The sequence below is a fragment of the Bos indicus genome, chromosome 13 (assembly GCF_029378745.1).
Source record: "Bos indicus isolate NIAB-ARS_2022 breed Sahiwal x Tharparkar chromosome 13, NIAB-ARS_B.indTharparkar_mat_pri_1.0, whole genome shotgun sequence".
NCBI classification, from domain to species: domain Eukaryota; kingdom Metazoa; phylum Chordata; class Mammalia; order Artiodactyla; family Bovidae; genus Bos; species Bos indicus.
Genome location: NC_091772.1, coordinates 16,219,943 through 16,238,018, shown reverse-complemented (window position 1 = coordinate 16,238,018; position 18,076 = coordinate 16,219,943). Strand labels below are relative to the sequence as shown.

Genomic DNA, 18,076 nt, shown 5'->3' with positions numbered 1-18,076 from the left:
ACGTCTCCACATCAACAAAGGCATCACTTTGGTGACAATACGAGTTCTCCTGAACCACCCAAACGCTGTCAATTTTCACAAAACACAAACCTTTGGGAGGGGTGAGATTGACTCCGTTTTTAAGGCACCACTGTACTGGTAAAATCCCCAAAGAGTCCGCATGGCACAACATCGAGAGTTTACTAGGCTCTGGTCTGAGGTCATCAATAGTCACTTGAAAAAAATGATTGTTAAAAACCTGAAAGAAAAGACAACAGCACCCAGGGTTAATTCCTTGAGATGAACAACTAATGCTCCAAAGGAAGACTGGCACAGCTTTCAAATGAAGTAAATGTATTTCACCCCAATGGTCGCAGCAATAACTGCCGTTTCAGTATATATTCTTAAAGTGGTCCCATCATGAAAAAGTTTAAGGTGATCATTTCAGTCATACTAATGGAACTAAAACGCATGTTGGCTAGAATCTGAATGTGCTGGATTCTTCCACCATTTATAAAATGATATAAATAGTGGATAAGCTCAGTCCCTCAGTCATGTCTGACTTGTGACATCATCGACTGCAGCCCGCCAGGCTCCTCTGTCCATGGAATTTCCTGGGCAAGAACACTGGAGTGGGTTGACATGTCTTCCTCCAATAAATAGTATGTGTGTGTGTGTGTGTGTGTGTGTATGTATGTATGTACACGTGTGTGTGTGTATTTAAAGTAGAAACACATACTTTAGATGTTACGATAGGTGAGTTCACTGAGACTTCTTTGATGGGGAAGGGAAGTTATAATCTTAAAAGACTATCAGTTCGTTAATAAAAATGTCTTTACATGAAATGGTACTTTCATTTTAAATCTGCGAATTGTAGATGTATGACTTTTCCTTTAATCAGTGAAAGCAGATGAGAGAAAGGAAGTGAAGTGTTCTCTGCCCCCTCACTCCAGAAATAGGACTTTGCTTATCACCATTTTCAAGTATTTTCAAAACAGATCACATGGGCTATAATCAGTGTAGCAGGAGGAGCCCAATTATTAGTACAAAGACTATGTATGCAAACTTATCAGCAGTTGTTTTCATGAGCACAGACAAGTGGTAGGCTCAGTGTCATGTGGTTAATAAGAGAAGGTGGCACATATTCAGTGGCTGAGTTCACTGCTATAAACTCAGTTTCTCATCGGCATCTCCTCCAAGTCACTGTAGGACACAAGTGTCTGCATTCTGCACTATCAGAGGACAAGTGATGTTCACCCACCCGTTACAAGAGGAGGCACCTGATCAAACTCGCTCCATGATGTAAGTGACCAAGACGGGAGCTTAAGACAGGGCTGGGCTGCAGAGGAAGCCCTCTTTCCTGGGTTTACTTGGCATCGAGCCTATTCCCTCGGGTTGGCTTGGAATAGAAAGACTTACTATGCGATCCACTCCAGAGGTGGAGGTCAGGAGCAGGGGATGGATGCTCACCTTGGTCACGGATGCAGGGCAAATGTGACTCATGTTTACGGTCTCTAGCTTCATCCCAACTGTGAAGAAATGGCTTCTCAAATCTGCATGGTCCTGCAAGGAAAAGACTGAAACTGTTAAAAAGACCTTGTATTGTAAATTAACTCTAACTGTCCGGATGCTTCCTTTGAATGTTTTAGTGGGCGACCTACAACAGACTGAAATAATTAACGCTCTCCAGCCTCTAATTATGGCAAGATACCATGTGTTTAGGGCTTCCCTGGTGGCTCAGACGGTAAAGAATCCGCCTGCAATGTGTGAGACCTGCGTTTGATCCCTGAGTTGGGAAGATCCCCTGGAAAAGGGAGTGGCAACCCACTCCAGTATTCTTGCCTGGAGAACTCCATGGACAGAGGAGCCTGGAGGGCTACAGTCCATGCGGTTGCAAAGAGTCGGATGTGACTGAGAGACTTCTGCTTCACTTCATTGTGTATTTAATTATTTTCTTCAGGCTTAATTGTTTTTCCAAGAGAGAAACAAGCCTTGGTGGCCATGCTGAAATTTGTACTACACAATTAAAAAAAAAAACAAAAAAAACAAAACACCACATGGCTTTGATTTTCCTATCATGGACAGACGTGCAGCACAGTAATGGAAGCAACCCGTCATCTAAAACACAGCGGGGGCAGCCTCGGAAAAGGTGGCCTCTTGCTACTGGAGTTACTTCGCAGGCTTTGGGGAGGATCAGGTGGGGGGATACAGCTTGTCTTCTCTGCATTCAGGGTAACAGTGATGGGTACTGATACTGGTCCTTGGACATGTGGAGACAACACATCCCGAAACAGCCCAGCACCCAATCAGAACCTGCCTCCTGCTCTATAAAGATGAGCTACATCCCCCATTTAATAGGTGCCTGGCAGTTTTATAGACAATTCACCAAAGCCTTGTGTGTGTGAGCAGAGGCTTCCTGTCTTCTCAAGAAAACACATTTTCAGTAACTGCTTCAGCTACCCAGCAACAGATGAGGCTGGTGGGACTCAGGCCACCAGGATTTATCTTGCCGAGATGGAGGTCACCTCGTAACTCACGGTCTTTATAAACAGCAGTGGATAAATAAATGTCTTTGAGGCGTGTCCCTGAGGAAATAAGAGCTGCAAGTAAATCCTGCTGTTTCTAAATACATCAGTTGGGTGTGAGAAGTACAAACGCAGCCGGGGATCTATGACTTCCTTTGATCTGCCAATGTAAAGTGGATTTTTAAAAATCTTTATTGAAGTATAGTTGATTTACAATGCTGTGTTAGTCTCAGGTGTACAGCAAAGTGATTCAGTTACACGTACAAATATATGTGAATTCTTTTTCAGATTCTTTTCCATTACAGATTATTACAAGAAATTGAATATTGTTCCTGGTGCTATATAGTAGGTCCTTGTTATCTATCTAGTTTATATACAGTAGTGTGTATATTTTAATCCCAAATGTCTAATTTGTCCCAGACTCTCCGTTGTGACCTTGACCAGTGACCTGAAGTCTTCAGCCAATTTCACATCCATCCCTGTCTCGGCTCCAAGCCCCACCAGAAGGTTGCTCAATCACAACTCCCAATGCTGGGGTGGAAACCCTTTAATGCACAGGAACCCTACACTAATAACTGTCCCTTACCTGCTCCAATAGTTTGGCCACTTGATATGAAGACCTGACTCTTTGGAAAAGACCCTGATGCTGGGAAAGACTGAGGACAGGAGGAGAAGGGGGTAGCAGAGGATGAGATAGTTAGATAGCATTACGGACTCAGTGGACACGAGTTTAAGCAAACTCTGGGACAGATTGAGAACAGGGAAGGCTGGCATGCTTCAGTCCATGAGATCGCAAAGAGTCGGACATGACTTGGCATCGGAACAACCCCAATGACCTGCTGCCCTGTTTTACTCATAGGTGTCTAGAGGGCCCTGCTGCTCCTTAGAAATAAAGCATTAAGTCTTGGACAGAAATGTGGTCCACAGACAACCTTCTCTCTCCAAGGCTGTGGACTCTATAATAAATCCTTATTGTTAATGACTTCAGGGCCTCCTGAATTAAACTGTGCATCTAGGTTAAAAGGGGATCACTCTGTGTACATCCCACCCTCTCATCTTTCTAGAGTCCCTGCGCGCCTCTGTGAACCTCTGAACATCTTCCCCTCTGTTCATACTTAAGAAATATCACCACAGCAAAACCATATGTAGTCACATGTGGGATGAAAATAAAATATTAATGACATGAACATTTTTAAACCATTAAAATACCGTTAGGAACACTTTGTCTTGATGACAATAAAATATTTTAAAATAAAGTTTAGTGAACAAAGGTTGAGAAACAAGCTTTCCTTTGTGAATCACAACTTAGGTTTCCTACACTTCAATTTTTTCTACTAGGATTCAGTTGCAAGCACACAAATTTCTTACTTGTGGAAACCTATCTGGTTTTGTTCCAACCTATGTGAAAACTCTTGAGCTTTCTTTTTTAAAATACTGCAAAAAAAAAAAAGAAAGAAACTGAATATTTTGAGGGGTTATTTGCAACCATAAGCAGGTCATTTATATTCTGGTCTCAAATATCCATGTCTATCGGTCACAGCAAACACCCACTTCCAACAATACAAGAGAAAAGTCTACACATGGACATCACCAGATGGTCTATATTGAAATCAGATTGATTATATTCTTTGCAGCCAAAGATGGAGAAGCTCTCTACAAAGTCAGCAAAAACAAGACCGGGAGCTGACTGTGGCTCAGATCATGAGCTCCTTACTGCCAAATTCAGACTTAAATTGAAGAAAATAAAGAAAACCACTAGATCTTTCAGGCATGACCTAAATCAAATTTATTACAATTATGCAGTGGAAGTGAGAAATAGATTCAAGGGATTAGATCTGATAGAGTGCGTGAAGAACTATGGACGGATGCTTGGGACACTGTACAGGATAAAGGGATCGAAACCATCCCCAAGAAAAAAAAATTGGAAAAAGCAAAAAATGGCTGTCTCAGGAGGCCTTACAAATAGCTGTGAAGAGAAGCAAAAAGCACAGAGGAAAAGGAAAGATCAACCCATTTGAATGGAGTTCCAAGAATAGCAAGGAGAGATAAGAAAGCCTTCCTTATAATCAGTGCAGAGAAACAGAAGAAAACAATAGAACGGGAAGGACTAGAGATCTCTTCAAGAAAATGAGAGATACCAAGGGAACATTTCATGCAAAGATGGGCACAATAAAGGACAGAAACGGTTTGAACCTAACAGATGCAGATGAGATTAAGAAGAGGTGGAAAGAATTATACAAAAAGATCTTCATGACCCAGATAATCACGATGGTGTGATCACTCACCTAGAGCCAGACATCCTTGAATGTGAAGTCAACTGTGCTTTAGGAAGCATCACTATGAACAAAGCTAGTGGAGGTGAAGGAATTCCACTTGAGCTATTTCAAAACCTAAAAGAGGATGCTGTTAAAGTGCTGCATTCAATATGCCAGCCAATTTGGAAAACTCAGCAGTGGCCACAGAACTGGAAAAGGTCAGTTTTCATTCCAATCCCAAAGAAAGGCAACGCCAAAGAATGCTCAAAATACCGCACAATTGAACTCATCTCACACGTGAGCAAGTAATGTTCAAAATTCTCCAAGTCAGGCTTCAGCAATATATGAACCGTGAACTTCCAGATGTTCAAGCTGGATTTATAAAGGCTGAGGAACCTTAGATCAAATTGCCAACATCCACTGGATCATCGAAAAAGCAAGGGAGTTGTACAAGAACATTTATTTCTGCTTTATTGACTATGCCAAAGACTTTGATTGATTGGATCACAATAAACTGTGGAAAATTCTGAAAGAGATGGCAATACCAGATCACCTAAGCTGCCTTCTGAGAAATCAGGAGTTAGAACTGGACATGGAACAAGAGACTGGTTCCAAATAGGGAAAGGAGTATGGAGAGGCTGTATATTGTCACCCTGCTTATTTAACTTATATGCAGAGTACATCATGAGAAACGCTGGGATGGATGAAGCACAAGCTGGAGTCAAGACTGCTGGGAGATATATTAATAACCTCAGATAGGCAGATGACACCACCCTTATGGCAGAAAGTAAAGAAGAACTAAAGAGCCTCTTGATGAAACTGAAGAGGTGAGTGAAAAAGTTGACTTAAAACTCAACATTTAGAAAAGTAAGATCATGGCTTCCAGTACCTTCACTTCATGGCAAACAGATGGGGAAACAGTGGAAACAATGAGAAACTTTATTTTCTTGGGCTCCAAAATCACTGCAGATGGTGACTGAAATTAAAGCCATGAAATTAAAAGACGCTTACTCCTTGGAAGAAGTTAAGACCAACCTAGACAGCATATTAAAAAGCAGAGACATTACCTTGCCAACAAAGGTCCTTCTAGTCAAAGCTATAGTTTTTCCAGGAGTCATGTATGGATGTGAGAGTTGGACTATAAAGAAAGCTGAGAGTCAAAAAATTGATGCTTTTGAACTGTGGTGTTGGAGAAGACTCTTGAGAATCCCTTGGATTGCAAGGAGATCCAACCAGTCCATCCTAAAGAAAATCAGTCCTGAATATTCATTGGAAGGACTGATGCTGAAGCTGAAACTCCAATACTTTGGCCACCTGATGGGAAGAACTGACTCACTGGAAAAGACCCTGATACTGGGAAAGACCAAAGGCGGGAGGAGAAGGGGACAACAGAGGATGAGATTGTTGGATGGCATCACCTACTCAATGGACAAGAGTTTGAGTTAACTCCGGGAGTTAGTGATGGACAGGGAGGCCTGGCGTGCTGCAGTCAACGGAGTTGCAAAGAGTCAGACACAACTGAGCGACTGAACTGAAATGAACTATTGACTATCCCTTATTAATAAACATGAGCTCCAAATTTCAAAAAGGAACTTGGAAATTTTAAAATATATCCTTTTCTGCTCAGATCTAACTTTCACTTTCTTTAGGTCATTTTTTTTTTTTTAATGAAATCTTACAAATTTCAAATTACTTTTTAAAATTTTAGTTACTTATTTATTTTTGGCTGTGCTAGATCTTCGTTGCTGTGTGGGCTTTTCTTTAGTTACAGCGAGCAGAGGCTACACCACAGTTCAAAAGCATCAACTCTTCGACTCTCAGCTTTCTTTATAGTCCAACTCTCACATCCATACCTGACTCCTGGAAAAACCATAGCTTTGACCAGACGGACCTTTGTTGGCAAAGTAATGTCTCTGCTTTTTAATATGCTGTCTAGGTTGGTCATAACTTTTCTTCCAAGGAGTAAGCGTCTTTTAATTTCATGGCTGCAGTCACCATCTGCAGTGATTTTGGAACCCAAGAAAATAAAGTCTGTCACTGTTTCCCCATCTATTTGCCATGAAGTGATGGCACCAGATGCCATGATCTTAGTTTTTTGAATGTTGAGCTTTAAGCCAACTTTTTCACTCTCCTCTTTCACTTTCATCAAGAGACTCTTTAGTTCTTCTTTGCTTTCTGCCGTAAAGGTGGTGTCGTCTGCATATCTGAGGTTACTGATATTTCTCCGAGCAGTCTTGACTCCAGCTTGTGCTTCATCTATCCCAGCATTTCTCATGATGTACTCTGCATTTAAGTTAAATAAGCAGGGTGACAGTATATAGCCTTGACATACTCCTTTCCGTATTTGGTATCAGTCTATTATTCCATGTCCATTTCTAACTGTTGCTTCTTGACTTGCCTACAGATTTCTCAGGAGGCAGGTCAAGTGGTCTGGTATTCCCATCTCTTTCAGAACTTTCCACAGTTTGTTGTGATCCACACAGTCAAAGGCTTTGGCATAGTCAATAAAACAGATGTTCTTCTGGAACTCTCTTGCTTTTTTGATGATCCAGTGGATGTTGGCAATTTGATCTAAGGTTCCTCTGCCTTTTCTAAATCCAGCTTGAACATCTGGAAGTTCACGGTTCACGTATTGTTGAAGCCTGACTTGGAGAATTTTGAACATTACTTGCTCGCGTGTGAGATGAGTGCAATTGTGCGGTAGTTTGAGCATTCTTTGGCATTGCCTTTCTTTGGGACTGGAATGAAAACTGACCTTTTCCAGCATTTTCACAGCATCATGTTTTAGGATTTGAAATTTCTCAACTGGAATTCCATCACCTCCACTAGCTTTGTTTGTAGTGATGCTTCCTAAGGCCCACTTGACTTTGTATGCCAGGATGTCTGGCTCTAGGTGAGTGATCACACCATCGTGATTATCTGGGTCATGAAGTTCTTTTCTGTATAGTTCTTCTATGTATTCTTGCCACTTCTTCTTAGTATTCTTGCCACTTCTTAATATCTTCTGCCTCTATTACGTCCATACCATTTTTGCCCTTTATTGTGCCCATCTTTGCATGAAATGTTTCCTTGTTATCTCCAATTTTCTTGAAGAGATCTCTAGTCTTTCCCATTCTATTGGTTTCCTCTGTTTCTTTGCACTGATCAGTGAGAAAGGCTTTCTTATCTTGCCTTCCTATTCTTTGGAACTCTGCATTCAGTGGGTATATCTTTCCTTTTGTCCTTTGCTTTTTACTTCTCTTCTTTCCACAGCTATTAGTAAGGGCTTCTCAGACAACCATTTTGCCTTTTTGTATTTCTTTTTCTTGGGGATGGTCTTGATCACCGCCTCCTGTACAGTGTCATGAACCTCCATCCATAGTTCTTCAGGAACTCTTATCTGATATAATCCCTTGAATCTATTTGTCACTTCTACTGTATAATCATAAGGTATTTGATTTAGGTCATACCTGAACGGTCTAGTGGTTTTCCCTACTTTGTTCAATTTAAGTCTGAATTTGGCAGTAAGGAGCTCATGATCTGAGCCACAGTCAGCTCCCGGTCTTGTTTTTGCTGACTTTGTAGAGCTTCTCCATCTTTGGCTGCAAAGAATATAATCAATCTGATTTCAGTATAGACCATCTGGTGATGTCCATGTGTAGAGTCTTCTCTTGCATTGTTGGAAGAGGGTGTTTGCTATGACCTAACACCCAAAAAAGATGTTGTTTTCATTATAGGGGACTGGAATGCAAAAGTAGGAAGTCAAGAGATACTTGGAGTAACAGGCAAATTTGGCCTTGGAGTACAGAATGAAGCAGGGCAAAGGCTAATGGAATTTTGCCAAGAGAATGCACTGGTATAGCGAACACCCTCTTCCAACACTGCAAAGGAATTCAGTCAGAGAAACATCAAAACTACATGATTTCTTGATATCCATTCCAATTCTGTGTTCTGCCATCATCCATTCATTTGATCAGCATCCACTAAAAACCACTGAGGCACCACCCAGTGAGCTTCCCTGGAGGCTCAGTGGTAAAGAATCTGCCTGCAATGCAGGAGACCTGGATTCAGTCCCTGCATAGGGAAGATCCCCTGGAGAAGGGAATGGCTACCCACTCCAGTTTTCTTGTCTGGAGAATTCCATGGACAGAGGAGCCTGAGCCTGGCGATCTACAGTCCATGGGGTCGGAAAGAGTCAGACGTGACTGAACGACTAGCACTTTCACTTCGCTTTCACCACAGACCAGGCCACCGGATGATGCACAGAATACACACAGTGAAAACTGCACTTGTAAAAGGCGGAAGGAAGAGACACACAGAGAACAACGATGGTAGACGCAGGCTTAGAAGAAAAATTCAGAACAAATACTGTTTTCACTTGTAGCATCAAAAAGCATAACCACCAAGACACTGGCAGTCCAGGGATTTAAAAGCGTGAAACTTAATTTTGAATATAAAAATCATGAGACTTCGGATGACAATGAAATGATTCTGGGAAGGTGGGACAGTAAATTCAGTTAGAGAGGCTGGGTCTTAAAATGCTGCATTGAGGTTTTTAGGTCTGATCCAAAAAGCAAAAGTAGTCATTCAGCACTCCTAATAAATACAGAGATTTTTATGATAAAAAAAATTCAATGCCAGTGCATTTCCAAATAAGCCAATATACAGACCTTCTGAGCTCAGTGTGTATGCAAATAAATGTACATACATATGAATATATGAGAAAAGGCAAAGATATTCTCATTGGAAAACAAATTTAGTTCGAGCCCATTTACTTGGGCTATTAATAGTCAGAGAACACGCGTTCATTTACAGACACCAGCTAATCATTTTTGATTCTAAGGAGAGACTGAGGGAAGTGTTGCTGACCCTGGAAATGATTCAGAAAACCGATGATCTGCTGAGAGATAATGGGAAATTCACTGAGGGTTGAAAGATACATCCTGGCCTCTGCAAAGCTCGGAAGAATCCTTCACACCTCTCAATTACTGGATCAAGAATGACGCTGTTCCTGAAATGAGGAGCAAGTAGTAAATCCTCAGGACATTTACAGATGTGCCTGTCACATTCACGCAATACTGTTTATTCAAACGAACCAGAGTCCGGTTAAACTGCTTATGGAAAATCCCCTTTCTTTTAAGACAGGCTGGCAATGTCATTCCCATTTTCATTAATGCCTACACATTTTATTTTTGCCCTCAAGTAGTTTTATATTGATTAGAAGTAAAACACCATTCATTTTACTGAAGGGCTGTCTTACCAGCCTACCTTAACAATCGCTCTTCAGGGAATCTTATTTTCAGTCGAATGACAATGTAAAAGAGATTATTATACACATCAACTTCCATAACCCATGCAAACCTCATCAGCTTTATTTTTCCTAAACCCACAGAGCTTTCACTCTCTCAGGAAATCAGTCCTGAATATTCATTGGCAGGACTGATGTTGAAGCCGAAACCCCAATACTTTGGCCACCTGATGAGAAGAACTGACACATTGGAAAAGACCCTGATGCTGAGAAAGACTGAGGGCAGGAGGAGAAGGGGACGACAGAGGATGAGATGGTGGGATGGCATCATTGACTGGCTGCACAAGAGTTTGAGCAAGCTCTAGGAGTTGGTGATGGACAGGGAAGCCTGGCATGCTGCAGGCCATGGGGTCGCAAAGAGTCGGACACGACTGAGCAACAACTGAACTGAAGAGTCAGAGACTCTGCACTGACACTAGCTTGGTTTGGATTAAAATATTCAAGCAGGGAGAAACAGTAACAGCAATGAACATATTGTAAATACTTCTGAGCACCTTCCTTGTATTATTATTTCCCCTCACAGCAGACTATGGGGTGGGATCCATTTTACAGACAGGAAACTAAGACATATAGAGGTTAAGTTACCTAAACAAGGACACACAGCTGACAAGAGAATGCATGTGTGCCTGCTAACTCTGCAATGCCATGGTCTATAGTCCGCCAGGCTCCTCTGTCCATGGGATTCTCCATGCATGAATACTGGAGTGGGATGCCATTTCCTTCTGCAGAGGCTCTTCCAGACTCAGGGATCGAACCTCATCTCCTATTTCGCCTGCACTGGCAGGCGGGTTCTTTACTTCTAGAGCCACCTGGGAAGCCAGGATTCAAATCTACATGGTCTGATGCTAAGAACATGACCTAGCCATCAGATTACCTAGTCGTCTGTGATTAGCCATGGAACAGACTGAGAAGCAAAGACCAAAATGGCTCTTTTCATTTTTCAACTGCTAATAGTTAAGCAAGCCAAAAAATAACAATAAATAAAACCCTTATTTACAACCTATATGTTCCTAAGATGCTATTTCAAAGACAGATATTGCCAGGTTAAAAAGTGATAGCTATTAATACTGACCACTTTCTGCAAACCTCCAATTACTGCTGTCAATTCACAGCACTTGTTGATGGCTCAAGAAAAAACTGTCAAGATAAAATTCTGACACTAGAATTACCTCCCAATGGTTGTATACAATCGGTCTTCATCAACAATGAACCAGTATTTTTTACTAATTGCTTTCATGTTCTTTAAGGCATGGAGATTGAAGAAATGCATACAGCAAATGCTTACAATGCTCTACAAGTTATCAGTCATCGAATCCTATCTGTCGTAATGATATCAGTGCTAACCCAGATGGGTTCATCTGATAAATGGAGTTCATCCAGGAAACGTGCCCAGCTGCCAGGTCCACAGGAGTCCCAACCTGCTGGTGGCATTTTCAATGCTCTGTATTAAGTGCTAACCTGGGTACAGAATGAAGTAAAAAACATGTGGTTCCCAACACTGAGAATCTTGGAATTTAGTTAGAAAATGAATGAGATGTGAATGAGATATGATAAAGAAGCCTGGAAAAAAAGTGTGCACAAAAATGCAATATATTTGGCATTCTGCCCAACGTCTTCCTTTAATTCGCCTGTGAGGCAGAGGACATCAGACAACCTCAGAGCACCCCCAGGTACATGCTGGTCCCCGAGATGCCTTTAAAGGGCATCTTTATCTTTAAAGGGACCCTTATGCCTGGGGAAAAAAGCATGACCTGAAAGAATCAAATATCACCATTTAAGAAACACTGCTGCCCAGAGCGGGCTTCCCAGGTGGTGCAGTGATCAAGAATCCACCTGCCAATGCAGGAGACGTAAGAGATGCGGCTTCAATCCCTGTGTCGGGAAGATCCCCTGGAGGAAGAACTGGCAACCCACTCCAGTACTCTTGCCTGGGGAATCCCTTGGACAGAGGAGCCTCATGGGCTACAAAAAGTCAGACACGACTGAGCACACACTGCACAGAGCTGCCTGAATATTGGTCAATGGCGGAGCAGCAAAGCTTCAGGGTGAATACTGAGGTTCTCTATAACACAGACAAGTGCCAGAGTATTAGCCCACAGAAGGAGGTGAACAGTACGAACTGAGAGGCAGAAGACAGGGAAAAGGAAAGAACATTTTAGGGTCACCTCATCTGCCCAATGCCTCCTTGATCTTAACCTACTGATTGCTCTCCATTTACTTGAGGAGCTGGCAGCGCTTACAATTTAGCACACGTGTATCACAGGTTCTCCAAACAGCCAAAGCTTCTTGCCAACCCTGCTTCATTAGATAAATACACCCCACATGATACAAAAATAGGAAGACTGTGGCATGGGGGAGAGGGAGTTTAAACTAATTAACAAGACACAATTAAAATGTACTCGGTGAAGATTTTCATGTAAGAAAAGCAGTGCCTCACTCTCTGTCCAGAAACCAAACTTTTACAGCCCCGGTTCCATGATTAAATACTCCAGGAACTTCCTTCAGCGGTGGCTATTTGAGCCTCAATCTTTAATCCTCTGGTTCTAGTTTTGCTCATGAGGATATAAAAAATGGACAAAAAACAATATGCAATTCAGTCCCCTTGCACATAAGTATCAAAATCTTTTAGCACATCATACACAAAAACACTGCTATATGACCCAGAAATCCCACTGCTGGGCATACACACCAGGAAACCAGAATTAAAAGAGACACGTGCACCCCAGTGTTCATTGCAGCACGATTTACAATAGTTAGGACATTGAAGCAACCTAGATGTCCACTGGCAGACAAATGGATAAGGACGTTGTGGTACACATACACCATGAAATATTACTCAGCTATTAAAAAGAACTCATTTGAATCAGTTCTAATGAGGTGGGTGAAACTGGAGCCTACTATACAGAGTGAGGTAAGTCAGAAAGAAAAACACCAATACAGTATATTAATGCATATATATGGGATTTAGAAAGATGGTAACAATAACCCTGTATGCAAGACAGCAAAAGAAACACAGATGTAAACAATAGACTTTTGGACTCTGTGGGAGAAGGTGAGGGTGTGATTATTTCAGAGAACAGCATTGAAACATGTATATTACCATATGTGAAATACATCACCAGTCCAAATCGATGCATGAAACAGGACACTCAAAGCCGGTGCAGTGGGAGGGGATGGGGAGGGAGGGGGGTTCAGGATGGGGAGCACATGTACACCCATGGCTGATTCAAGTCAGTGTATGGCAAAAAACCACTACAATATTGTAAAGTAATTAGCCTCCAATTAAATTAATTAATAAAAAAAAGAACATTTCCCAGTATAATTTTTTCAGTTGCAACATGCCAGTTTTTTTTTTTTTTTGGTCTTCAGGGACCTCAAACATTGCATAAGCATCTTTTCAAAGGCTTCATTTAATTTGCATAATTTCTAAGAATAGGCTTCAGAAAAGTCAAAGGAGGGTTTTAATTAGCCTTACACATATATATTATCAATACACAATGCCCTAGGCCTTAATTCCTTCATTCACATCAGCATGTTCTGTTATGCTAAAAAAAAAAAATCCAATGCAATTTATCATACTGTTCCTCTTTTGTCTTACCAAAGACCTAGTTCTCATATGGTCATTAGATAATTACCCTCTTTACATTAGTTTCATCTAAAAATGGACATTAAGATGCCAGCATTAATTAAATCAATAGCATTATTATATTTCAATTTGCACTTAATTAAACTCACCCAACGAAGTCTTTATTAAAAAAATAAAAAATCCATAAGCTGAACACTAATAAGTATTTCCATTTTTTACTTACAGCTGTAAATACCAATTTTTATCAGCTAGTCCTGCATTCAATCAAGTCAAAAAGCAGTCATGAGAAAACCTAGTACTACATACTTCAACCCCAACCACAAAGATTTGTAACAGGTGATTGTAGCAGGACTATTTCCAAAGTTAAGTTCCCAAACTGATACACTGGTTGTTTTAAAACAACAGGGGCAAGGAGAATGCCTTTCACTGATAAATACTTAGAACACCACAAAAGCACTGTAAGTGGCTAGAAATTCAACCTTACTTACAGCACCACTGTAAGAAAACAAAACAAAACAAAAACAGGAAAACAAACACATAGGTAAACAGTGATTATGGGCTTCCATAGAGGTTCAGTAATAAAGAATCCGCCTGTCATGCAGGAGATATGGGTTGGATCCCTGGGTCAAGAAGATCCCCTGCAGGGAACAGCAACCCACTCCAATATTCTTGCCTGGAGAATTGCATGAACAGAGGAGCCTGGCGGGCTACAGTCCACGGGGCCACGAGACTTGGAGACGACTTAGCAACTAACCAACAACGAAGTGTGGCAAGTGGGATCCTAGTTCCCTGAGCAGGCAAATCACAGCAAAGACAGCCAAGATGGACTGTGTTTCTAAATTCTCAAGTGTTTAGAATTAAAATCAAGACACTACCTAGCAGCCTACAGGCAACAGCACAGGGGCCCACAATCCAGACTTCACTATTTTTTTTTTCATTATAGTTTCTTTACTTTGCCAGCAAAGGTTCATCTAGTCAAGGCTATGGTTTTCCAGTAGTCACATGGATGTAAGGGTTGGACTATAAAGAAGCTGAGTGCCAAAGAATTGATGCTTTCGAACTGTGGTGTTGGAGAAGACTCTTGAGAGTCCCTTGAACTGCAAGGAGATCCAACCAGTCCATCCTAAAGGAAATCAGTTCTCAATATTCATTGGAAGGACTGATGCTGAAGCGGAAACTCCCATACTTTGGCCACCTGATGCGAAGAGCTGACTCAGGTGAAAAGACCCTAATGCTGGGAAAGACTGCAAGCAGGAGAAGGGGACGACAGACGATGAGATGGTTGGATGGCATCACCGACTGGATGGACATGAGTTTGAGTAGGCTCTGGGAGTTGGTGATGGACAGCTAGGCCCGGCGTGCTGCGGTTCATGGGGTCACAAAGAGTCGGACACGACTGAGTGACTGAACTGAACTGATAGTTTCTTTAAAACGCTGTGTTGGTTTCTGCTGTACAATGAAGTGAGTCAGCCCTAACCCTCCCTCTTGAACCTCCCGTTCCACCCGCTGGATCATCACAGAACGACGAGCTGAGTTCCCTGTGCTAGACAGCAGCTTCCCACTAGTGAGCTGTCTTGCACATGGCAGTGTACATATGTCAATGCCACTCTCCCAACTCGCCCCACCCTCTCCTTCCCCAACTGCATCCACATGTCCACTCTCTGTGTCTCTATTCCCTCCCTGCAGATACCTTCATCATTACCGTTTTTTTTTGACTCGTTATATATGTGTTTATGTGATGTTTGTTCTGAACTCTCGACACAACTGGGCTTTGAGATTTTCACCATTACCTTTCCTGTTGGACCAAGCTGCCCTCTTTAGCAGGTCTCACAAGATTTTTTCCAACACACGTAAAAACAGGTTGTCCCCACTGTGCTTTCTGAGTTCTGTGAGGCAAGGGCTACAGTTCAAAAACCCAGAACATGTGAAGAATAACACACACAAGCCCCTCCTCTGGTTTCTCTAAGTGGCAAAGGACGAGCATTACATAAACTGATGTGATTCACCATCCCAGAGAGGCTGTCCTGTCTGAGTCTTTAAAGAGATGAGAAAGAGCAGGAAAGTGGGGGAATTGCAGAGACTGAGCTCCCAAGCCTGGGTGTGCAGGACCGGAGTCCATGTTAGGGCAGCCCAGGGCCCACCACTGAGCAGAAACTCTGAGGTCAAGTCAGCAACACCAGCAGGATCACAGGGCTCCAGCCCCCAGGCCAGTGAGAACATGATCTGCTGTCTAAGACAGGCTCTCTTTCAAAGAACCATTGGGTTTTAGTTGACGAGAAAGAAAGAGTCACCACGCGTCACACATTTTGTTCAGTCGCTAAGTCACATCTGACTCTTTGTGACCCATGAACTGCTCCTCTTTCCTTCACTGTCTCTCAGACTTTGCTCAAATTCATGTCCATTGAGTCAGTGATGCTATCTAACCATCTCATCCTCTGCCGCCCCCTTCTCTTTTTGCCCTCAATCTTTCCCAGCATCAGGGTCTTTTCCAACGAGTTGGCTCTTCACATCAGGTGGCCAAAGTACTGCTTCATTATTTGGTATCAGACATGCTGCTGGCTGGAACAGGGACTGTCATGCTCAAGAAATTAAGTTCGGGCCCTACAGAGGGGGCCTCGAGCAAATTCAGGAAGAATCCAAGGGTCCCACCTGAAGGCCAAATTCAGCTACAAGTCTTATGGTGTTGCTGTATTTAGCTGGCCAAGAAGGGAAGAAGTCGGTCGCCATAGAAACCGTAACCTGACAACCTGTGGTAACAGCAGTTCACACTGTCTCTTACCTCTTCGGCCACACCAGACAGAATGAGAAAGAAAAGCTCTCTTGGCTACTCTTGACCTTCTCTCTCTGGCCTGTGACCTTGGTCTCAGATGAGAAAACAGACGAGGGTTTCTCGTCTTAACTAAGGGTTAAGTTGACAAACACACCAACAGGTACATAATTCAAAGTTGGAAAGAGCTAAAGAAATACCAGATGTGGATTGTTCCATGTGTTACGAGCACAGCCTGTACACTCTGAGTGGTGAAGAAATACGTGCACGGAATGTCTGTCTTTATGTGTCTGTGGGGAAAAAAAATCACAATGGCCACACAGAGTATCTTTTTTTCTCAATTAGCCTTTTCTCAGTGGTCCCTTCTCTGTTTATCAAACATGAACTTACGGGAAAACACGGAGGAATGAAAAGTGAGACAGGCATCACCTAAGATGAAACCAAACTAGGCTTAACTTACCACTTTGTCCTTAGTAGAAGCCCCTTATTTACAGATGTCAAGGGCACTTAACATCTATAACGCGTTGTCAGTTACAGATACATAACTTTGGATCCGTTCAACCGCTACCCAAGTCAGAGACGACAGAGGCTGAGCTGTGAGGGGGTCACCAGGAGACTGGGAGTCTTATCCAAGCACTCCACCAGGCACACCTTTTACCTGCTGTGAGTCCTGACAAAGTCAAAGCCTCAGCTCTCACGACCTTGAACCCCTTTAACCTCCACCATGGCCACATGTATTGATGGGAAGCTGGTCAAGGCAGCCACGATGGATGGGAACTTTTATCCAAGTAGAGATTTGTACTTATGTCTTCACTAGCCTACTCAAGAAGACATACTGAGTGCTTCCTATGGCTGAAGTGTTCAAGGTGCCAGCTCATGAAAATAGAAGCAATCTGCTCTCATGGAGCGTACATTCCAGGAAGAAGAAATGGAGCAGACCCAGAGAAAGCAACCTGATGCACACGGCATCAGGGGATAAAAGCCAAGCAGGCTGCAAGGCTGGGGAGATGGCGTGAGGATGCTTTTTCTGACTTTAAGCAGAGACTTGAAGACAGTGAGGGGGGTGAGAAGGGGAAATCACGCTCCAAGTAGAGAATCAACGCAAAGGCCTGTGAACGGGCATCTCTGTGCCCTGGACAGATGGCAGAGGCTGGTGGCAGAGCAGAGTTGATGAGGCCTGTGAGCAGCAGAGGTGCTCAGAGAGCACATGGGGATCCCAGCATCACACGTGAGTCTGATCAGGAACCACACAGCCGAGGAGTGACATGATCTGAATCCTGTTTCAAAACAATCCGTCTGGCTGCTCTCAGAACAGACTGCAGAGGGGCCATGAGTGAACAAGCCCAGAAACAAATTCTGAGACGGATGCAAGAGTCCAGGGGGGATGGTGGCTTGGACTAGGGTGCTGGTGGCGGACACAGTGAAGGGTGAGTGGACTCAGGATTCTGGATTCTTCCAGCAGAGCCAAGAGGCTCCTAGACGAGCGGAATGGAGGCGTGCAGACAAGAACAGGCACAGGAAGCAGGCCTGAGAAAGGCCTGCCTCCAGGGTCAGGAGGCAGGTTAACAGGACCCAACAAGGACGTGAAGTCTTCCCTAAATATAAGAGTGGCCCACTGCACCCACAGTTTGTACCAACCATACAGTGTATAGCAACACCCCTAGTTTCCCTCCAGGC

At 42.8% G+C, this 18,076-nt stretch overlaps 1 protein-coding gene across 4 annotated transcripts in view; it reads right to left on the bottom strand.

The window, feature by feature from the left end:
• The window catches only part of SFMBT2 (Scm like with four mbt domains 2), a 176,005-nt gene that overhangs the window by 65,607 nt on the left and 92,322 nt on the right, over positions 1-18,076 (bottom strand). For all 4 annotated transcript variants that reach the window (XM_070800761.1, XM_019972925.2, XM_070800760.1 and 1 more), the window contains 2 exons: positions 1,450-1,542; positions 91-238 (listed from right to left, as the gene is read on the bottom strand). In XM_070800761.1, coding sequence (XP_070656862.1) covers positions 91-238; positions 1,450-1,542 — 241 coding nt within the window. The remainder of the gene's footprint in view (positions 1-90; positions 239-1,449; positions 1,543-18,076) is intronic.